Source organism: Merops nubicus, unplaced genomic scaffold, assembly GCF_000691845.1.
Source record: "Merops nubicus isolate BGI_N331 unplaced genomic scaffold, ASM69184v1 scaffold8316, whole genome shotgun sequence".
Classification (NCBI taxonomy): Eukaryota; Metazoa; Chordata; class Aves; order Coraciiformes; family Meropidae; genus Merops; species Merops nubicus.
The window spans coordinates 12255-36414 of NW_008612866.1; the positions used below are offsets into that span (position 1 = coordinate 12255).

At 37.8% G+C, this 24160-nt stretch overlaps 1 protein-coding gene across 1 annotated transcript in view; it reads right to left on the reverse strand.

Moving 5' to 3' along the window:
- Positions 1-5862: 5862 nt before the first annotated feature.
- Positions 5863-24160, reverse strand: part of WDR64 (WD repeat domain 64) — a gene marked incomplete at its 5' end in the record, with an annotated part of 56667 nt that continues 38369 nt past the window's right edge. Inside the window, 11 exons of the mRNA XM_008941680.1 lie at positions 5863-6000; positions 8582-8681; positions 11277-11462; positions 12273-12382; positions 12787-12848; positions 14494-14599; positions 15972-16181; positions 19038-19122; positions 20098-20190; positions 21232-21362; positions 22222-22398. Of these exons, the coding sequence (XP_008939928.1) occupies positions 5863-6000; positions 8582-8681; positions 11277-11462; positions 12273-12382; positions 12787-12848; positions 14494-14599; positions 15972-16181; positions 19038-19122; positions 20098-20190; positions 21232-21362; positions 22222-22398 (1398 nt within the window). The remainder of the gene's footprint in view (positions 6001-8581; positions 8682-11276; positions 11463-12272; positions 12383-12786; positions 12849-14493; positions 14600-15971; positions 16182-19037; positions 19123-20097; positions 20191-21231; positions 21363-22221; positions 22399-24160) is intronic.

Genomic DNA, 24160 nt, shown 5'->3' on the forward strand with positions numbered 1-24160 from the left:
TTGACATAAATGAATTATGGAAAAAAAATCTGAGAGCATTATAGCACTGTAATTTGTCACAGTTAAATAGCACAACAGTAAGCAGTGACTGGATGGAAAACTGCTAAAGGTAACATATACATACCGTGCATTTCTGACAGTTTTCCTTACAGAGTTCCCTCCTGAGAGATGGTCCATTGATGTTCTTAAGCATAGGATTAAAACATTTGATTGTTACTGGTATTGGCACATTATAGATGAGCTCTTCTGCACAGCAGACAATATAGTGGCATGAACAGACATAGGTACAAATCAGCTTTTGGAAAACACAGGCAATTAATAAAGAAAAACCAAAGGGAGCAGGGAGCAAGACTGAAAAGAGTAAAATTCAAAAATTAAGAACTCAGAATCTTAGCAGTGCTAAAGGTTTGGTAAAAAGAAAAGAATGAGTCACTTCTGAGGGAGTAAATAGTCATTTAATAAACTGAAGTGGGCTATCTCTATCTTGCAACTACAGTAAAATATTTTAGTTCTAAGTATATATAGGAACAGTACCAAGGAGAAAATTACAATTATAAAACATAACACACAAGAGCATCAAAAGAAATGGGCAAGGAGCTGTATGAATACAAACTTAATTTTTAATAATCTTTGAAGATTAGACAATTTTCAGGTAAGCGGAAGAGAGCTGATGTAGCTATCTTTCAAAGGCAAATAGGACTCAAGGAATTGCAGGGGGGGTACCCTTCATATGCTAACTGCTAAATCATGGTGTGGATGAAGGAAACACAAATAGTAAGTGGTAGATTCCACTTTGTCTGGTGTAATTTACTTGGTTTGTCAGACAAGCTGGATTTTAATCACAAGGGTGTTTAATGTGTTGGGTTGACACTGGCAGATACTAAGCACCCACCCAATTGCTTGCTTACTTCTCCCAGTGGGATGTAAGAGAGATTTGGAAGAGCAAAAGTGAGAAAACTCATGGGCTGAGATAAAGACAGTTCAATAGGTGACGGAAAGCTGCATGTGCGAGGCAAGCAAAATAAGGAATTCATCCACTGCTTCCCATCAGCATGCAGATGTTTAGCCACTTCCTGGGAAGCAAGGCCTCAACACATGTAATGGTCACTTGGGAAGAAAAACACCATAACCATGAACATATTGCTTTCCTCTGCCAACCCGTGAGCTCTTATTGCTGAGCAGGTCATTATATGGCATGGAGTATCTCTGGTCAGTTCAGGTTAGCTGCCACAGATATGTCCCTTCCCAACTTCTTGTGCACCCTTCCCAGGCCACTTGCTGGGGGCAGGAAAAAAAACACCTTGATGTTGTGCAGGTGCTGCTCAGCAATAGCTAAAACTATGGTGTGTTATCAACACTGTTTTAATCAGAAATCCAAAACCCAGCACCATACAGGCTGCTATGAAGAAAATTGGGTTCATCCCAGCCAGGTGCAGTACAGTGGATCATAATATTTTAAAAATATACTCCCACAAGATATCTTACTAAAAAAAAAAAAAAAAAAGGCAGTATTTCAGTAGAATCCATTATAGCCTTATAACAAACTGAAGACTGGTAAATCATCGCAAGTCATTGTATATTCAGCTCATCAGAAGACCTTCTTTCCAAGAAGGCCAGCAGATCAAACACTGTTAATTACCAGTAATACAGAAAACCCACTATTTTCCCCCCAAATAGTGGGTAATAATGGCACTAGTTACATAGATTATCCTATATTCACTAAGATTACATACTTGGCAAGGATTTGTACCTTTAGCCAGACAAAGGATGACAGAATATGTCTTCTGTGACCCATGTCATGTTGTGACGCTCTCCTGAAGTGCTGAAATGCCAGGAAGGATTCAGGGAATCATGACAGATAATTAACTGAATATGAGCTCAGCATGCACTCTCCTGAACTGGAGGATGAACGTGCTCTTTGAAAGCATAAGCGAGGAACTAACAGGCAGAAACAGCAGGGCATATTAACTTACTGTTGCATATCTGATGCTTGCAAGGCTGGGAGAATAAAATGGAGTTCTGAAGCACTTAAAAATAACCACTGTGATGGAAAGAGATAAAAAGGTTACAGAAATCTGCCTTGTAGTGAGACACTCACAAAGGTCAAATTACAGTTAACTTTGGTATTAAGAGTAATTGGAAGGCTGATAGAACCTGAGTAAAGCAGAATACTGTTTGTGTTTTGCTTCTGCCTTCAAAACAGCTCATAGAGCACAAGATGCAATCTCTCTGTATCACACTCTCCTGAGTTTCTGTTTCATAGGGGCTTTTCTGGGGAAAAGAAAAAGAGGCTGTGGTGAGCATCTGCAGGGATACTGGAGCCATACCGGTGCATAACCTGTTGGAGCTGACAGGGTTTGTTATTTCAGACTGAGAGCCAGGTTACTGTAACACACTTGCAGACCTGAGCTGGCTTCTGAAGCTGCAGTGCACTTCTCCTTAGGTAAAATGCCCAGCCTGCTCTTTACTCTCTGCCCAGACAAGTTGACTGGATCATGGAGAGCAGATGCTGACTTCTTTCATTAAGAATAATCTCTGCAAAGGATTTTTGATGGCTGATGAAGCTTAATCTGACAGAAAAAAAGGCAGCATAATATCCTATATATGAAAATTCAGACTGGACAAATTTGGAGCAGAGAGGAAACCTGTGGTTTTGACATGGGGAATAAGGGGTAACAAATGTACATTAAGAACCCTAGGATGGTCCCTTCAACTGGGAACCAAAATAGTAACAGAAACAGGCAATTGGGCACAGAAGATATTGATGGCAATTTCTCTGCTTTGTGCCACGCAGAAGGTTAGACTAGATGTTACAGCCCATATTCTTTGGCACTACAATCCACACATCTTTCTGTCAGAGTATAAAACCAATTTATTCTATTCCTGGTTACTGCAGGAACTACAGTATGCTCCCTAAGGAAGCAGGTATCTAATCTGCAAGAGTGTGTTCATTTACATAATATATATTACAGTGGTCCTGATTAAGGTCTTTGTTTCAGCCCATAATTAATTCTTAGAGGTTGAATGGCCTGTCCACTGATTTCAACAGGAATGATTTTTTATAAACTAAAGATCCCTTTCTCTTTTGCCATGTGCTTTCCCAAGCAGAAGAGCAGCCCATCATGCAGCACAGGATGAAAGATGCTGTTCAATATACTTTCATTACCTGTCCTAATTAAGGATTTGGATTTCCTCTTTAGATGAAAATAGAGAATAAAGCATAAGAAAAGCAAAGCTTTCTGAACATTACTGTGCCGTGGAAAAAGGGACAAACCTATGCATTGGTTTCTTAAATGTTGATGAGGAGCTCTGTTTCCAACACTTGCCATTTCTATTCAAATACTATCCAAAGGTTCAATTTTAGATTAAAGGTTCAGGGTCCAATCATAAAAATAGGGAAGATGTTAACTTGGTTTTAAAGTATTCTTTGGGATGTACTAAGACTTTCAGTTAATGCAAAATCCACAAGAATTACATTGTTATTAGCCTCTCATTAAATAAACAGCCCCTAGCAACTGTTAAAAAGCAGTATGATTTCTCAGCACCCTAACTATACTGAGTAACTTTTACAAATTTTGGTCTTGTTTACAACAGTTCAGTGTAAATTCACTTTGAATCACAAGAATGATAAAATAATGCTACTATACCTTCACCTTCGTTATGCTCTGAATCCTACATTGGCCTTCCTTTAAACATATTTACCATGTCCTAGGCTTGGTTTGTACTATATAATAAAAATGATGAAAATAAACGGGGTAAATTGAGTTGACCTGGAGTGGTTTTTACTGTTTTAAATTTGCATAGCTAAGATTTACATTGGTGCAACAAGGGATCAGGATTTTGTCTATAAGCCTGAACTGACAGGCAGTGAATTGGTCAGAAAAACTAATTAAAAAAAAAAAAAAAATCTTACCTAAACAGATTTTTGCTCCTGTGACATGTTGGCATGTTTCTAAAACAATGTAGAATAAACCAGAAGGAATCTGAGCTGCTGAAAATGTGTTTTGTTTGTTTGTTTGGTTTTTTTTTTAAATACAGCCATATAATTATGTTAATAGTTTTGGTCAAGGCATCTTCTAAAGAAACAAAAATATTGGCACTAAAAGGTGTTAGAATGGTAATTCTGAAGACTTGTCCACATAGCATTAACAAAATGATTGCAAGGAGCTTTGCTTGGTTTTTTTTTGTCTCTGTTTCTGTAATTACATGTAAGTAAACATCTAAAAGCTGAGCTGAAAATATTGCAGACTTAAAGATGGCATGTTCTATGATGCTGTGACCTAAATCCAGGTATCTCTAATCAGAGTTGGTTTTCATTACTTGAACCTAGTTGTCAGTCTTCCTTCTGTCTTATCTCCACAGCATTAAGAAGGAAATCTAAACGTTTTTGGAAGAAGATATTTGACTAGGATACTGTGGAATTTGTGTGTTATCTATGGAACAATCCCATCAACTCTTTGCCTATCCAAGGATACCAAAGCTCCTGAAACATGAGGAACATTACAGCAGTACCTCTGGAGCAACATTTCTTGTTCTTCAGAGAAGCCTCTATGGCTCACAAAATTTGCAGATTTATGGCTCTGAATCTTTAAGCAGTTAATCATAGTAAGCTACTTTTCGTTCTTTACCATCAAAAAGTGGAGTGAGATGAATTGTTATCTGAGTATCTTGTTATGATCATACTCTGGCTTTATTAATATTTTTTCTTCAGCATGAAGGACAGGAATAGAAGATTAGATCAGATTTTTACATGTTCTACTTAATAGTGGAGTGGATGGAAATATAATAGAAACTAAAAAAAAAAAAAAAAAAGAGGAAAAAAAATGAAATAAGGAACCTGCTAATCCACTTTCCTGAAGACAAACATTTGTTTATTTGTCTTGACCATATTCTCCACTGAAACCTGTCTCCACTGTCCATCCACTGGCACTGGACATTTCAGCTTTGTTCCACTGAAGTCCTTCAAAAGAAAATAGTAAAATTTCAAGAACTAATTAATATATTCAGGTGAACAGGCCACATTGACAGCCTTTTTTAACAGCAAAGGCAAAAAATTATTTTTTGTGCATGTAGCTCACAGAAAAAAGTCTGATCTCATTTTATTGAGAATCCATTGCAGTGCCAATGGTTTCAGTGTAGTTGCTGCTAACTTGCCAAGGCGTAAGACTCCCTGCATTTTATCTTCTATTTTTCATTTTCTTCCAGAAGAAGATTTCCAAGGCACATTAATGGTCAGGAGAACAGCACATGATAAGTATTTGAACATTGTGCTCCCAAGTTTTCTGTTTCTGAGACACTCCGTACTGCTGCGTGCACAAGCATTAACTCATACATTGGCTGCGGGTTACCCCACCCATCCCACTTGACCAGCCATCTAGATGTTTGGAGTCTCACCCAAGCTACTTCTCTAGGTATCCTCTAAAGAAAGGGATCATCACCTCTGATAGAGATGATTCTTTTCATCCTGTGATAGGTAGGATAGACAAGGCTGTGGACATTCTGGTCTTTCTCCAGGAAAGAACAACCTATGAAGCCTTGCTAGACAGCTTGCAATAAATAAAATCAATAGTACCCATAAAATAATATTAACTTAAAATAGCCAAAGCTCTGCACAGATAAGAACCAATAGGTTTTGGGTTGGCTAAGAGAGTTGAATCTGAGCAAAAAACTTGATATGAGTTTAAAATAGAAGTCTGTAATACTCACTTTTGCAGCATGCTCTGTTCAACTGGTTTCCCAAGCTTCCACCAAATGGAGAATGGAGTTGGACAGGCAGCAAGGCAAACCATGTTAGAAAATTACATTGAGAAGCAGACAGTTAACAGTAGAATGTCAGAGCATGTGACTAATATTTGACTGGTGCTAATGGCTTCTGCTGTATGCATGCCACTGCAAAAGGCAGAAAACACTTGTGCTTACCTCATATATAGGAAGATACCCAAATACTGCACCAGGCTCTCTGTTTCCAGACGCAAAGCTTTCCACTGGTTGTCTATAGATCTGGCCAAGGGAAGCCAAAGTCAGTGCATTACTAGCTGAAGACAAACAGTAATGAAGACATTACTTCTGTTATTGAATTGCATGGTGACATTCATCTTATCTGAACAACTGTGTATCTATTGCTGTGTGGAGCGACTATGGTTTATGCACAGGTTTTCTTTGTGCCATGTAAAGGCTGCCTTGAATGTTTGTTGTTTTTTCTCAGTTAGGAGGGGATCATTCTTCTGCTATATAAAATGCACAGCCAGCAAAATTCCAGCTTCCCAAATGACACAAATTCAAGAGTTAACACTAAAATACTCTTTATTATCTAAGTTAAAGCTAGTTTTAAACACTTACTTGGTTCTCTCACCTATCAACACCATGGATAACCTCAATAAAGGAATCATTTTTGTGGTACTTGTCAAGTTTGGTGGATGCATGCTATCAGAGTACAATGTAAGTCTAGACAAGAGGAGTAATAACTCCCTTGCCGATGACAGCTTCATCATGGTGCTGGCTGGCTGGCTATTGTTCTGTTTGGCTTTGCAAATCACAAACACTTCAGCAGCCAGTTGGAGAAGTTGTAGATGAACACGACATTTCTGCTGTTAACTGCTGAAAGCTTTTGATTTGCAAAAATACCTGAGATACCTTGACAGTTCATCCACTCAGTTGAATGCTGAGACCTACCTATGCACTGTACTCACAAAGAGAGCACGAAATGAAACTCTCTTTACATGATATAGTGGTGATTTCACCCTAGGAAGCCAATTTATGATCCTCCAAAAAGGATAAAAAAAATGCACCTACAGTTTGAAATACTACCAAGATCTTATTTCCTTCAAATTTGAAAAAAAAGAGTTTAATTTGAAATGGTAAATTATTCAAAGATTTTTCTACTTACATTTTTTCATGGTCTTAATAATATTACTATAGTACATTCAGTAATGTAACATTGATATTAAGAGATATCATCTTCAACAACGTACAACATTCCAAAGGGAATCTCTTCCAGTGTCTGTTAATTCTTAGCATTACTCATGTGCATTAATTGCTAGGCATGACCCATTTCAGAAGGACAGGACAACGGAATTATGGATGAGTTAATCATATACTCTGGGTATACATGCACAGCCACTAAACAGCACACCTCTAGTATGAGGAGCAAACAGAAGTCCACTGGTTTGTTCTGCTCTGAGGTAAATGATAGGAAATCAAACCTTTTTCTCATAAAAAGCTTAATCAGAAGGGACTCCAGTGCTAACGTGTGCCACATATCTCCTGCCACGAGACCTACAGTGAGTCATCTTTTTGAATGACTAGGTAAAGCCCACCTCTACTGCCTTGTCCCACAACGTACTGAACCACTGATTTGTTACAGTAAATTTCATGTTTTCTACCCAGCATCAACATGTTTCCCACCAACACTGATCTCTCTTACTACACAGTGCTGTATCTACTGCAGCTGTTGAACAGCAGGGAACCAACGATCCACTGCCATGACTTTGTAGTGCACGCTCTACAAAAGAGCACAAAAGCAGCTACATCAGTTTCCCTGTGATTTAAACACAGGCTGGAGACTGTGCAGCACCTGTGACTTAAAGGAGCTCATCAACTTGTTGCTGTCTTGAGGTGAAATGCCAGAATGCCTCAAAACTTCATGCTTGACTCCTTTTGCCTAGCAGCAAGTAATCCGCTGGCTTCAAAGCACCCAAACGAGATGAGAGCTGATCTTGTACCCTTGGTGTCCCAGTCAGCAAGGATAAGTGAGAAAGGAAGTGGCTGGCAAGACATGGCAACAAACAGTCATCCATTCACCCAGGTACACAGAAAAGTAGCTGGTGATACGGAGCAACGTTGTCTTCTACTGACTGTTTGGACCTTAGCTGGCTGTATTAGCATATCAGATTGTGGTACAGAGGAGACCCACAGTACCACAAATTTTAGGAGAGGATGTTAAGAGTTTATGCCCCTCACTTGTTGACTACTAACCTTTGGGGAAGAATGGTTGGAAAGGCACTAATGGAAGCTTTTTTTGGCAAGTGGCCATATTTGTATCTTTTTCCTTTTTTACTACCATTGCAAGAGAAGAATTTTTATCTGTTCCCATGACATTTAAGAGCTTTCAAGGTAAAGCTGGAGGAGCTCCACCATTATTCTGTTAGAGTTGTAGAAAGTATTCAGAATAATAACTAACTCAGAACTCTCCTGGCTTGTGATTTCATGGGCATCCTGGAAGAACCATCGTACATATCCAGGGATTCACTATTGTAGTATTCTCACACTTCCTTCAAGTAAACTTAAGTTATTTAGGTTTTCTGTTGGAGCATATGAATATTCTAGGTTTTTTTATAGCTGTTAAACCAAACAAGTGAATGAGTGTGTGCTACCTTCTAAATTGGAATTTGGGTATGAAACAATAAGAATGAAAACAGAGAGGTTTCTTCAATCCTTCTGTTCATACATTTTTGTTCTAGTTTGTCCACTGAGTGAAAAGGGCATGTAGGGTTACTTACGACTGATTTCTAAATAAGAAATACAATTGCATTTCCTATATGTTGCACAGAACAGAAAGAAATTTGTCATATACATTAGGTACCTTTGGAGAAGCCAGAGCTTTGAAAAACTTGAAGTCCTGAATTATGTCCACATGTTCAGGCTTTTTTAAAACTGGAGGTGATCTGGTTAGTGACTTCCACCTGTACACACAAGACAGAAAAAATCTGGTACTCCTATCAAAATGGCAACTTTGAATGTAAGATTCTTAGCTGGTTCAAAAAAACCAACATTGATGTATAAATTATTCCATGTATCTTCAAAATATAACTTACGTTAGGACTTTCATAGGTGTTACAAAATGCTTAGGTAACACTTTGTCAATACAGATCCTGGCTTGTCATCTTTAGAAAGCTGGAAATATTAATATAAAGGCATTAGTTACCACAGCTGGGTGCTGTCTGATAATGGCTTTGCAGTATTTCTGTCAGCTCCGACTACACTTCCCATATGCTGCATTCATAACAAAGAAGGTTCCCTCTACTCATATGTCTGGTTTCCAAAGGTAATCACAAGAAGAAATGATCTAGAGTATCTGTTAGTGTGGATTAACAGGGTTTAATTTGTAGTCAGAAAAATAAGTCAGATCACACAAGCTAAGGAAATGTAAAGTCCAGAGAGAAACTGAGACTACTCTGTATGGGTTTATCTACCTGCTGACATTTTTCAATACATGACCTGAGCTGCTTGTTTAAACTGTAGACACCTATGCTATTCAGCTGGGTTTGTACCTTCTCAGGTATATGCACATTTGGGGAATACCTGTTGATGGCACTGATAGCCTGATTTGTTAATTGAAATTCTAAAACATTATCTTAGTGACTTATAGGATAGCTATCTAATAACCAAATTGTACTAGCATTATGAAGACAACTGACTTGACCCAAAAGAAGCTTCTGTATCCTATACAGAACAAAGCGTAACATCCATAAATAACAGAGCATTTTGGATGATGGTTGACTAGCTATCCATTGCACTATCTGGTACATAGAAGCATAAACTCATTAAGGTTGGAGAAGGCCTCTAAGATCATCAAGTCCAACTGTCAACCCAACACTGCCATGACCATTAAACCATGTCCCCAAGCCCCATGTCTACATGTTTTTTGAACACCTACAGAGATGGTGACTTCACCACCTCACTGGGCAGCCTATTCCAATGCCTCACCACTCTTCCAGTAAAAAAATTCTCCTTAATATGTGGTCTAAACCTCCCTTGGCACAACTTGAGCTCATTTCCTCTCATCCTATTGCTAGTTACTTGGGAGAAGAGACCCACATCACTCCAATTTCCTTTCAGAGAGCTGTAGAGGGCAATAAGGTCTCCCCTCAGCCTCCTCTTCTCCAGACTAAATAATCCCATTTCCCTCAGCTGCTCCTTGTAAGACATATTCCTTGGAAAATTAATCCAATTAATCAAGGTCTTGAGGTGCAAACACAGACTATCTAGAATAAGACTGAAATTTTCTATTGTGCAGCATATGGACACCTTTTTATTTTTAGTTCTCTGCACAGTTAAACAGGATTCTCATTTGCTTCCAGTGTATTTTTAATGTATGATAGACATTCTCCTTTACTGAAATATTTGGAGAGACCTCAAAAAGTAGTCACAGTTTGACACAGGCATGTCATTTATGGAAAGTTTCTTTAATGTTAGCTGGCTTAATTATAGTATCTTTGACTCCAAAGTTTTCAAACTAGCTGCTGACTATTCAGAAGGACTACAGGAGTAGTCTTTCATACATAGCCAAGCACTTCTCTATGTTGATGAGGTACTGGTCTGACTTCAGTGGGACTACTCACACTAGCAAGAGCTCAATGGAATAAGTGTTAGCAGGATACCAACATAAATGGGGTAACAATAAAGCACCTAGAGATCTCCCATTGTCACAAAGTGCATTGGTTAAAAGGCAGCCTAAGAATGCACACGGTATATAAAACCTTACCACTAGAGCTTGCATGACCTTATAAGCCCTGAAGTAATTTCTCCCAGATTTGGATTGCTTTGTTACTGAAGGCACCATGCATGTTGCCTCTGAAAATTCCTGCTTCAGTATTTATGTTCATTTGGTCAATCCACTAATTAATGAACCAAGATGCTCCAGGACTAGAATATGACAAGCTAGAGAGCCAAGGCTCTTTAACTGGACTTGTAACTAACCTATATCCTCTGCGAATTCTACCTAGAAGGAGAGAGGTCCAGCACTGCTATTGAACATAAATTTATGCCAGTATCAGAACATCATGGTCAGAGGCACGTGAATGTATCCATAACATCCCAGCAAATTTAAAAAGACCATTTTGAAAACTGAAAGATTAAATAGGGTTTATTCTTACAGAAGGAATTGGGTTGAAACTGTTCACATGAAACTTTTCAATAAATTTTTTTGGGATTCCAGAAGTATATCAGCTCGTGAAGCTGTAAACAAAACGAGTTGCTAACCTGAACAGTGTACATAACAGACAGACTTTAAAATCAGGCTAAAATCTGAGACAATTATCTAGTCATCACTATTACTGAATTCAAATACTGAACGTCACCTAATCCTGACTTTTACCTAGTCACAGCAATTAAGAAATTTATCCATGCTGTGCAAAAATATTTTTCAAAAAGGACTTCTCTAAACTCATAGGAAATACTATTTTTTTCTGACCTTCAGTGGAAAGGTGTATATTTTTCAGTATATTTTCAGAACTGTTCCCCCAATAATATATGTATATAAATATATGAGATCTTACTTGTCCCTGTCCAACACGAGAGGATATTCAGATGACTTCTTTTCCATATGCTTGCTTTCCTCTTTAATTATAGTAGGAAAGCTACTAACATCACAAGGCAAAACCAACCGAGTGACATCTGATAATTCCAGCTTCCTGGGTTGTCCGAAGTACCCAAGATAGTATCCATTTGTGGCATGCCAGAGCCTACAGACGTAGTACAAACAGTTCCAAAGGACAGAAAGGAAAATAGATACATTTAGAAGTGGAACAAATGTGAAAAAATGTCTACACTATCAATTCTGCAGCACTGTTCTAGAGTCCAGTATGCTGGTCATAAAAAAAAAAGATATTGAAGTTCACTGTTCATAATGTAAGTGACTTAAGAGTGAAAAAAAATAATTTCAAAAGGATGTTGTAAAAATCTAAAACAAAGAATTAATCTTTACAATTACACAGCTGAGGAGTAAAGGAATAAATATCTTGAATCGCTCCTACAGTAAGGTGCTTACCACCAGAGCAGGATCTACACAAAATTTCCTCATTGATTCTCCCAAATAACCAAAAGAAAAACCTTCAAATGTACTCAACTAGCCAAGACGGAAATAAGGTTGTCTTTAAGGCATCTTCAGAGTGAAATGGTTTAATTGTATAAGCATTGGTTAGATGCAATGCTTAGGAGTCAATGTTAATTTAACAAGTATTGAAAGCTAAAATAGGATTAGAGGAACATTAGAACATTTCTAATATGATGAGGCCACTACCTCTGCATTCAAGGTCACCTTGATGAAAGAAAATGACAGTCTGGAAAAGGTCTTGCTTCCCAGGAAAACTGGAAGCATTACATTTAAAAAAAAATTAGTTCTTTCAGGTGCAGCAAATGCAGAAAATACAGAAAATGTACCCAATATTGTATTTTAAGTTATAGCCTATATACAAGTCCAGCAAGAAGGGGAACTTTGGAGAACGGTTCAACTGATTTGCCATAGCAGTAAGAAGTGTTAGTCATTTTTATACCTAACTGAACCATCAATAGATGCTGTCACCACCACATTCTTCTCCTCTTCATGAAATAAGTCAACCACTTCAGTGGAGTGTGCCCTCCAGCAGAGCTCCTCCTTTATCTGCTGAGGAGAAAAAAGTGACATAACCACATCTCAGCCAGTTCTGTATGCCACCATGGCTGCTAACCTACTGGATATATCAGCAGTGCTTTCTGAAAATGAAGAGCTGAAAAACTAATCCCTCCATGAGAACAGCCTGTAAATGGCATGTGGTATAAACACCACTCAGGAGACATGTTTAAATTAATTCTTAATGGAGCCTCTTTGAACACAGTGGAATAATGCTAACATAATTTTCCTTATCTCTTTCTGGTTTTTCACAGCATCAAGTTATTATTTCAAGCAAAAGACATGACCTTTATGTGAAGGAAACATTTTTAGTCCCCACAGAGCTCTGAATCCATTTTTTCTCTGTCTTATCTTGCTATACTGTTCAAGTTAAGAAAATCTGTCAGATTTTTCCTTACATTTTTACTCTTCTGTGGATCTTCTAAGAATGAGGCAATGCTCCAGCACATAATATGTCCCTCTGTTTAAGAAAGGAAAAAGCAAGTATCAATAAATTTCAGTAGTGCTACTAGTTTGCTCTTTGCTACTGTATGCTCTTTGTAAACACTGGGGAGAATGAAGCAGAGATTACAGGTCAGTGAAAGTTATTTTAAGCTAAATATCACTATCTCATTGGCAAGCACAGAGTAGAAAATAAACTATTCATTAATATGCAAAGAAATGTATATATACGCTTTGTGAGCAATGTGTCACTAATTGAAATGGGAAGAAGGTGAAGTTTTTTCTCTAAGTGACATGAGGAAAAAATAAGAGTAATCTTGTCAAGACAGTTATCAATTGCACAAACTAGGTATATATTTCAACCTAGGGATTGAAATGCTTTTCAATCCTGGTAAAATACACAAAGTTTTAATAATTGCATACATAGGGAAAGCTTAATGTTTTACAACAGTACACTCATGAAGCTAGAATCAAAGAACCATTTTCCTTAGAACCCATAATTGCTCAGCTTCCTGCCTAGGCTCCCTCTTTCCTGATGAAGTTGCCTCTTATCTCTCATTTCTACTACTAGCCAGAAAAATCTGTGCAATTCCAACTTTCATGCTGGTCACATCTAGTTTCCAGGACTGTACATTTGCAAGCAAGCAAGGAGGCTGACAGAGAAGTTGACCTTTTCCTAACAAGGAAGAATCTGTAACGGGAACAAGAAATTGGTAGTAGCACTGCAGATAAAAGAGAAGGATGAAAAAAGCATGAAAAGCAGACATACAGTGGCACATGAGGACAAAGTGAGAGTATCAGATGGATAGGTAATAGGGTGGATACTTTTCCACAACTAATTAAAATCCTGTTCAGTGCATGTTACCTTCCTGAACTCATTTACTGGTTTGAATCAATGGGGAATGGAAATTCATCTTGATTTTTAGCATCAGCGTCAAGCTAGTACTCAGCTTTGAAACAAATTGGGGGGAAAAAAAATCTTGCTCCATCCAAATTCTGACAGCATAACATTTCTAATAAGTATTTTATAAGAAAAGTGACATATTAAAGGACAAAAATCTCACACAACAGATACAGAAGAGGAAAATTGCCAGGGTGATTCTAAAGTTTTGGAAGAGAATTAGTAGATAAGCTCTTGGACTTTCTGTCAAATGAAAGCCAGATTTGGTGCAAAATTAAGTCTAACAATGAGCTGCTAGCACAGACCACAAGTGCTTTCCTGCCTTGTACAGCAGAATAATGCTGGTGCCATTGCTGCGCACTCAATATCAGTTTCTGAATCATGGCTCTTGGTACAGCCACAGCTGAAGTTTTTTAATTTAGTTTTATTACCATTGATGTGAAATTTTTGCTTGTCCTTAGCAGTAATCTTTGCCCTTGATATTAATACAGTAATTCAGATGGGAAGTATACGCAGGGCTTGTGAATGAAGAAAAATGTAATTTCTTTTATGAAAACAATTCTGCTGATAATGCTGTTAACACTAAGGTTTAATCTACCATCCTTTCATACTAGAAAATACCCTTTCCAAATATTTAATTATAGCTTTGATGGAGAAAGTATGGGAGAATTTGGACCTTCATTTTCACATTTTTGGCCCGTTCACAGTATATTTTGTGGTCCTACAGACTGTCCTGAGCAGACTGAATAACATCTTTACTCACCCCTACTGCCTGCCAAAAGCATTTTAGTGGAGATGTCTGTACATAGTGCTGTCAGAGGAACTGTAGGATATTTTGAAAACGGGAAAATTTCTTGCACTAAGTTTCCCTAAAATAAGTAAATAAATAAACAAACATATTTATCTTTATAATGTCTATGTGGAAAAGAAAAAAACCAAATGCATCAGAAGTTGAGTGCCATTGACATGATCTATTCAGCATTGCACAGGTCATATCTATTCAGAAAGCTGCTAAAAAGGTAGCTTCCTAATCTACTGAATGACCAAGACAGCTGGGGTGTATTCTTCTCTACTGCTGTTTCTTCCACATCAAAAGAACAAGCTGTTTCACTCTTCAGACAATTCAGCCTAGCTGTACCAACCCCTGCTTCACTGCTTATCTATTATTTGCTGGGAATGTCATCAGCATGCACCTCATTTGCTACTGAACTGTTGTTGCACACTGCAAGTGGACTCATGATGTCTCCATCACCAGCTTGTTGCATTTTTTCAAGGATCAGTAGACTTTCTCCCTTACTGCCTCTTCAGGTTTGAGAGGAGGTGGGGAGAATGTCTTGCTGGTAAGGAGATTCTTAACTGCTCCATGCACAGTGACGATGACATTCATGTCACTGGTGACATCACCATCATCTGAACTTGGAGATTCCTACAGGAATCTAAGCACACTAATACATCAACTGTGAAGACCGCAAAAGCCAGCAAAGCTCAAACCTACTATACCTGAGTACATTTACCATTTTATTCTATTTTTGCATAAAACATCTGCAAAGCTACCTCACCATTTTTCTGAAAAATTCTCCCTGTGACTTGCCTTTCCTGGGATTTGTGTTAGACCCTTGCATGGCTGACACTGAATAACATTTGTCATCGTTGCAGGTGGTGATCACATCATATTATGGTACTCCCCCTTCTTGGTGTATTTACTTTATGTCTCTTGTTTAGAGTAAGATGCTTTCTGGAACAGAGTGTTAGAGATCTGAGATGATAGGACAACTAAGACATTGGTATTTTGTTGCATGACTGGCTTTACAAACTGATTGTAGCTGTAGACACAACATGTCTCTATTCTCTCCTGATTATAATTCTCTCCTGATTTGTAACCCTACTATTGTTAGCTGACTTGTGCAGTGTTCCAGATGTATTTCTCCTCTTCTGAGAGGACAACACTCTGTTTTGCTTTTCTTCAAAAGTATATTTGTGGGTGAAAAATCAACTTCTAGATTTTTCACATAAATTTACAGTCAATTATTATTTCAAATCATGTTTCTTCATTTTCCAGTTGACATTACTACTTCAGTTACTAAAGCAGAACTACTTTATGTCTGTGGAAGAAACTGTTAACCGATAAAAGCAATAAAATATCTGATGCTGCAATCACTAGTTAAAAAACATATTTCCAAAGATTAGTAGAATTAACTTCTCAATGGTCCAGTCCCATCCCAAAGACATTCAGACAGCTACCTGAATACTCCATAGGCAGATACAGCCATTTTCATGAGCAGAAGCCAGTATTGGTGGGTGTCCTGCTACAGCTTTAGGTAACTGTACATTCATCTTCACGTATCGGACACTCTTAGACACAGTTGTGTCTTCTGCTTTGGAACATAAATGATAATACACTTTCTTAATAGTTTTTAGTACTGCTTTTGAATGCACAGAAATTACATAACACTAGCAAAAAAAGGAAATTTGAAAATAAATTCTATCATCAAGGTGGCATTACTCTGACAACATTACAGATATGGATAAAAGACAACTGAAAAGAAATTAGAACAATCTTCACAATGTTCTCTAGACCAGCCAGAACGATTGCTACGTGATGTAAGGGAATCTTATTTAGAGCACAGCAAAACATTGTACAGAAACTGCAAATACTAGTGAGAGAGGAGGAGTGCAAGACAGTGGTCATCAGGACAAATGAGAGGTAGTTCTGCAGCCTTTGTGTGAGGGTTCTAGATTACTATAAATTCAGCAAAAATGTGAAGTTTAATAACTAAATGACACTAAAATTCTGGAATTGTAGATTTCTATACTAACTTATCCAGTTCAAACCTTTTGCTAAATGCAAGGTGGCGCTCACAGAGGACCTTTTTTGAGTTCCGGCTGTGACATCCCCCGAGCTGGAGACACTGGGGCCTCCTGTGAAGGTCCTGAAGGACACAGACATTCACTCCTCACATGAGTGTTTATTTCATTGGACAGCTACAAGGCTTAGGGATTCTGGTTTCAGGTAATGTTTTATTTGCAAAATAAATTCAGCTTAAATCAACATTTCAGGTGATCAAATTTCTTTGTTTTGGGAAAGTCTGCTTCCCAGCAGAGGATGTCTAAAGAATTCAGAAGAATCTAGAGGATTTGCTTCTTGCAAATTCACCAACTCCAGTTGCACAGCTTAAACTCTTAAGTATCTAGCTCTCTCTTGTTTAGAATATATACTATAGGGAAGAATTTTCCTTCTAAAATTTCATCTGCTTTTTGAAGTCTGTGAAACCATTCACTCTTGCTTAATTCAATTTGGCTCTTGCTATACCACTTAAATAATTCATTGCTGGAATACTTATGTGGAAGAGAAGTGCGTATAGTTGACTGAGGCTCTCAGCATCACATCAGTTTAGAAAAACCAGCCATTAAGCCCTTGTGTATCCTGCATCCTGGCCTGGCTTTTGGGAAATAATTGCAAACTGAGAGGGAGAAACAGACCTTGAGGTGTGTCACCCACAAACCAATGTTATTCCAATTATTCTAAACACAGTTTGCCAGACAAATGGACAAACTCAGTTTCCGTGGTATTCTGGGCAGAACTCACGGACCAACAAGTAGTTGGTCCAAGTTTGTAGTGACAGGACAAGGGGCAATGTCTTTAAGCTAGAAAAGGGTAGATTTAGATAGATGTTAGGAAAAAGCTCTTCAGTATGAGGGTGATAGACCACTGGAACAGGTTGCCCAGACAGGTGGTGGAGGCCCCATCCCTGAGGACATTCAAGATCAGGCTAGATGAGGGTCTAAGTAGCTTGATCTAGTTGGAGATGTCCTGCTTATGGCGGGGAGGTTGGACTAGATGACCTTTGGAGGTCCCTTCCAGCCCAGACATTCTATGAACAACAAAGAATTACAAATGTCTTTCCATACCTGTCATTATTTGAGTATTAATTCTACCACTTCTTATATTTTCCTAAAATCAAGAAATAAAATATAACAGAATTAGAAAATGGAACTTGTGTGAAACTACAGAACAGTTCTCTAGTTGAAATAATTCTAAGGACTTAAATTTTTTTTTAAATTGTAGGATTCAGATATTTCTCCAGTTTACATTCAATCTGGGACAGCACTAAGTGAAAACTAGAAACATTTCCTCTGAGGAGATTAAAACCCACAGATGAACAAATCACAAATTAAATGGACTGGAATTTAGGAGCATGCTAAACTTAAATTTGGCTGAAAGGCATTCATTTCTTAGGGCAAGCAAAGTCGGTCACTTACAGTCTTGTGAAGGTAAGCTAGAAGTCTTAGGGAGTTTTGTTCAGAACATCCCTACAGTCCTTGTTGCAAAGAGGAACAAAGGGCATAAATAGCAATAACATTTACTCACATCTGTATCTTCAGTATGAGGACTGTCACAGTTGTTCATTTGTGCCTTGCTATCTATATAGGCTTCTGGGGATCCCCAAGGGTAACAGCAATCATTATACTTGTCTCAAAAATTGCCAAGTCAAATGAGGCAGGAGCAACTATGCAGCCATGAGTGTTTGAGGTGTCTGAGAAGAGGACAAGCCACTTCAATCTCATCCTACCTATTGATCTATAAGACTTGATGTGTTTTTAAGACCTGCAAATGACTGCCCATTTTGTTATTCTAACTACAACATAGCACAAAATATTGTAGATTTCAGTTAGTCCTGTGTCTACTTGGTAATCTATGCAAATGCCATGCTCTGCTGAAACAACATCCTGGAAAGAATCAGAGAGGTAGCAGGATTTTTGCCTTTTTGCCTACTTGCTATTTGTTGCTTTTCAGATATGCCATAAAAGGACTCCAAGTGTCACAGAAATAATAATGCTATACTTAATAAAATTACACCATTTGAGACACTGACATCCTGGATGGCAAATTAAAAAAAAAAAATCACCACACCAAAAACATACTGTCATTTGAAAGAATGTATGCAAGCAAATGTGGCTGCAATGTTGGTGTGGTTCCACTTTTACTCAAGTACTTCATGATTTATCTATTTTATTTCCCCTTCGAGCTCTTCTGTACCTCCATCTGAAAGTCAGAATTGCTAGTGATAAGCATCTGACAAACATTTTGATAGTCAGCTATCCCATGTATCACAGAGTCAGCTGCTAGACAGAACATTTTCTAAATTCTCCACCTCATTCAGCTTAGGTGAACAAACTTCATTTCTCTGTAATTCTTGATACTTAAGTTTCGTGCATGGCTCTATGGAGGGATTTTAGGAAGCTACAGGATTTTAAAACAGAAGTTTGTTTTGAATGCTAACAAACCCACGAAGCCACTCTACTTACCTTACATGGGTTCAAAGAACTGCTCTTGTGCTCTGGGATGGCACCAATTTCACTTCTCACAGCAGCATTAGTAGAGGGCAGGGAACTAATTCTCCTGTGTGAAAGAAATTATTGGAGGTCACTGACATTCTTCCATGCTTGCTTTCTGGAAAACAACATCGTCTAGTGTAATGTAGCATACTGAATATTCCCCAAATTTATTAGACTAATTAGACCAAAAGTTTTTGGTGTTTTAGAAGTTTATACAAGTAACTAGGTAATATTTTCATATTACACAGCCAATATCTCCTGACAGCAGTTTTGAGCAAATCAAATCCATAGTAAACAAAAATTAACACTGGTGTTTTTGCCTAAGAAGTGAGGGGGAAAAATTCAGTGCATGCCAAATGCTTGTTCCATTTCATTTTACACTATGCTTTTCTCTGCAAATAATTACTCTTGAAACTTATTTTCAGTCTGTTAAGAAAATTCTTATAAATGAGAGTCTGTGGAAGAAACTCAGGAAAAAAAAATTGTATCTGGTCTTCAATGTTTACATTTGAGTCAAAAGTTCCAAATGTGCTCATGAGATGTTCTTGCCACATAGCTTACACCAATGTCCCAGCTGCTCTGTTTTTGACAAAAGTACCTGAATAACTGGGAGAGCTTGCCTCTCTCTTTGTTTACTGAGAGTATCTAATAGCATGGGGATTGTATGAGCTGTAAATAAGGAAGTCTGCTGCCAAAGTTATCTGTACCTTAAAAAGGTACAGTGCACAACAAAACTGGTACCTGACAGAAGCTGGCTCCTGTTGAAACCAACAGAATTGAGACTTACGAGGTCATTTAGAGGACAAAAAGATAGCTTAGTGGAATGATAGAAAAAGACCATGTAATATGGATTGATAAACATTACAAAGGTTTAAGGGCGGGAAAGCTAATTAACTGTTTGAACTTGAATTGATTAACTACAAAGAAAACCTCAGTTTAGATTTGCTATACTGGACAAACATTACATCAGTTTCATATAACAAAATTCCAAATGACCTGTCCTGAGGGATGATAAAATGCACACAGTTACCTGGAAGAGAAAGCATTATGTACAAGGAACAACACAGAGCTGACTCCAGATGCTTGAAGGGCTGAAGCCTGACTGGCTTTATCAATTTTACACCTGAAAATAAAGATGTTTGTACAGGATATGTCAGATAGATTGTGTATTGTTCCCAGAAAAAGTTGCACACTGTAATTATAATCTAAAAAATTAAATATTTTATTTCCCAGAATGCAAGTCACCTAAAATTTTTAGACAGTTTTTCAGAAACAGTTAATTAGCTATGTTAGATTAATGTCAGTGAAGAGTAGGTAGACAATACCAGGAAAAAGAGGAACCTGATGAAATTATGAATAATTCATTCAGCCAAGATTTTTCCTTGAAAATTAGTATTAAAGAGAAAAGTACAGTAACATGTTGAAGTTAATTAGATAAGTTAATATTAGAAAGGTACCTTTTTTTTTTTGTCAGACTGGTTCCTGGCATTCAAACCAGTCATGTGAACCCTGGGTAAAATACTTTACTAACAAAGCACTGACTTTCCTGTCTTCCATGCACCCACATGAGTTGGCTCCCTCGTATATGGGGAGGCAAAATCAAAAGAAGAGACAGAGTCAGAACTGCAGTTAAGTTTTGATTATTTCCTGTGGTACAGAAAAACTCAGCTCACTTTTTCACAGACATGCTAATGTTACATGGGAAGGATGCTGTGCAGCTACGGGGTAGGATAGTTAAATACAGACTTTGTGTGCTCTTAAAAGGCATGTATTCCATCACCAACACAAAAATACTGCTGTGCTGCTACACTCAATCTAACCAGACATGCTGCCATTGTTTCCTGATGTAGCAGCTTAATTCACCTGAGAATATGAAACCATCCTATGCTCACTTTTTGTCATTTTCTTACATGAAAACGCTGTTCTTAATTACATCATCCCTTCCTCAAATGACTCTCTCTTGATCACTTCTGCCAATGATGTCAGGACTAGCTAGTAAAGTAATTTAAGTTGAAAGAAAGTGTGAGGGGCACATAAATTGGCACTTTAACTCTTGGTTATCCATCACCTTTTACAGTCAGGTATCTTAGAATTTGAGAGAGCAATTTGAAAAGTTTGTATAAAATAAGAGAGATCAAAATGCCTTCATGAAAGCAATACTTACAGGCATCTCACAGAGGCAGATTCAAAATCCCACAAAGTTATTGTACCATTTGCACTCCCTGTAGCTATCAAACTGTATCCTTCGTCTTTGAAAACATCAAAACACTTAATTTCCACAGAAGGTATAAAATTCTAGAAAGAACATTAAAAAAGAATTAGTAGGAGCAATATGGACATACTAGAGTGAAATGTTTTAACTGTTAATTTAACAAGATGCCCAAATCTACAACAACTGCATGTGGAAGGCTATTCTAACACTATTGTATTTGAGCTATACAGAAGCACCAGAAGGAAGCAGGGAGCGACAGTACTGGGAGACTCCCTGCTGCAGAGGACAGGCATCTTCATCTGCCATCCTGACAGCTGCAGCTAGAGCATATAGAAACAGCTCTGAGAACTGAAGGTTAGTCAGAAGTAGGTATCTACAGAAATACTCATCAAGTTAAAGGAGTAAGTCACTGAACAGAGATATAATGGCCTTTCCGTAAACATCATCCAGATCTGTTAGAGTTAGTGAAATGAAACAAAATGAAAATTACTTAAGTCTCATGGACTATTCAAGTTAAGTTGGTCAACAATTAAAGTAAAATGTCAAATTTATGTTTTAAGTAAATCACTTTAACACCCAGCTTGATCTTCATGTGCCACTATTACTGAAGGTTGGTCTAGCTATAGTGATGAATGGCATTTCATGTTCAGAAGACTTTATACAAGAATCTCAACTTACTATTTTGTACAGGAATGTGAAGTGTATGTTCAGAGCAGCTACTTAATCATGGCAACAACCATGCAATGGATTATTAGGAAGATAGAGCCTTTAGAAACAATCACCTTCTTACATGATTTTTTTTACACTTTCAGTATATAGAAAAGTTTGGAATACTTATTTGGTTCTTATCCTGTTGCTGAAATGTGAAATCCTTAAGGGCACAGTAAACACTTTACTTTCTAATCTTCTGTAACCAACGTGGAACTTTAAAGCGTTTCTCACCTTTGTATCATTCCCCAGAGAACTGGTGTCAGATGGCAGCTGAATATCTGGGAAAAAATCCTGTGTTTGTAAGGTGTCAGGCTTCAGTGACAGAGAGACAACTGCATTCCTTTGTGGAAATGACACGGCCTCAGGAAGCACCCACGTGACATATAGATATGTTTCAACTGAGTTACCCTGTTAAAATAACTGACTTAATGAAAGAGGAAGGAAAGGATTTCTCTACTAATAGGAAAAGCATCAGCAAATGCGTGCCAAAAGCTCGTTTTCTGTGCCAACTACAAAACCTGTTACAGGTATCACGAAGCATATACCTACACTGCAGACTAAAGCACCAGCCAGAGATATTCCAGCTCGCATTACATCACCTGGTGTTATATCAGAAGCTGTCCACCTGTGCAGTTCAGAACTTTTGATTTTATTCAGTTTAACTACTCCTTAAAAGTAAGATGTCTTTTCGGTTAGAGCTGCTTATTTTATTAACATTGCAAGTCTACAGTTTGTATCTACCATACCAGTAAAACTGGTGGTGGTTCCACTGTGTGAGAAGAAGGTACAGTTCAGCCATGGCCCCAAGTCACTGATTCCTCCCCATTGTGCCTATAGGCTACTGGGAGTTACCTTGATGTTTTTCTGACTGTAACAAATTCACTTCAGCATCTAGTTTGTGCTTTAACTCTGATATTTCTGTCCATTTTGGTTACTGAAATGAACTCTTTAAGTTTTCACAGATGTTTTCATAGATGTCTTGAATTCCAGAATGATGGCATGATTAAGATTTTAGTAAATCTTATGGTATTAAGTATATCAAACAAATACCTTGGAGGAAGGACTAAAAATTGAGAGATCTATAGTAGATTCCTGAAAAAGGATAAACTGTTGCTGGTCGCTACTTAAGTTTACTTTCCTAACTACTATATTGAGGGCTGCTTGAAAAGCTAATAACTTGTGTTTCCCATTATCACTGAAACATTTGTATAAAAAAAGTAGTTCTGCAATTCTGTGAAAGAGTATTGACGTACTTAGATTCATAAAGACTTGGAGGAAATTCAACTCCTCACCATCCCATTTGTCAATGGATACATTTACACTGAATAAATAATTTAACAATTTCAGAACTAACTCTGGGGAGCAATTGGTGTGACACAGTATTTCAGAAAAATCTGAATATCAAAAGCAAACACTTTATAAAACAACTTTTTATTATCAGGGTGCTCAAAAGTAATAAATTATTTACCAAGATGAGAGTATGTATGTGCTTTTCCCCTAAATGTATCATCAATGTAGTAAATCTTACTAACTCTCCCCACAAACTTTGTTCCCTTGCATAGTGGATTTAAAGTTTCCAGAGGAGAATTCTGTCCCAAGGAAAACATTCTCATTTGAAGAAGGAAATTCTAGAGAAACGTGGTTTGTCTGAGAAGTGAAACTACAATTGTTGCAAGTTCCAAATGCATCCTGTTAATTTTAGATGAAGGGAATACAGAGTAAACTCTCAAGATCAAGCCAAGCAAGTCAATCTGATTTATTACTGTCTTGTTTCTTTGTATCAGTTCTTAAGCAGCCACTGTCTTAATCTAGTAATTCTAGATACACATACAAAATCCTTTATCCAAAACTGGATCTGATATTGATTTTTTTTTGCAGGATAATGCCATGATCACCTACTCTCCATAGAGGGAAAATATACCAATGAGGATATTAGGCTACAGTTGAAGAGCTTCAGCCTCTATGGCATACAAGTGACTGGGATGGGTTAGCAATATCTGAGTGAATCTGAGGGCTCAGCTGCTGAATTGGGGCAGCAGTTCTCTGCAAAGGACAGGTATCCAGAACCCAGGAAGGTGATGCTGTGTCCTCCACTGCCTGAGGAGCACAATAATGCTGACAGGCAGCAGTGAAAGAGGAAAAGGTACAGCTGCCTCATGAGAATATGGCC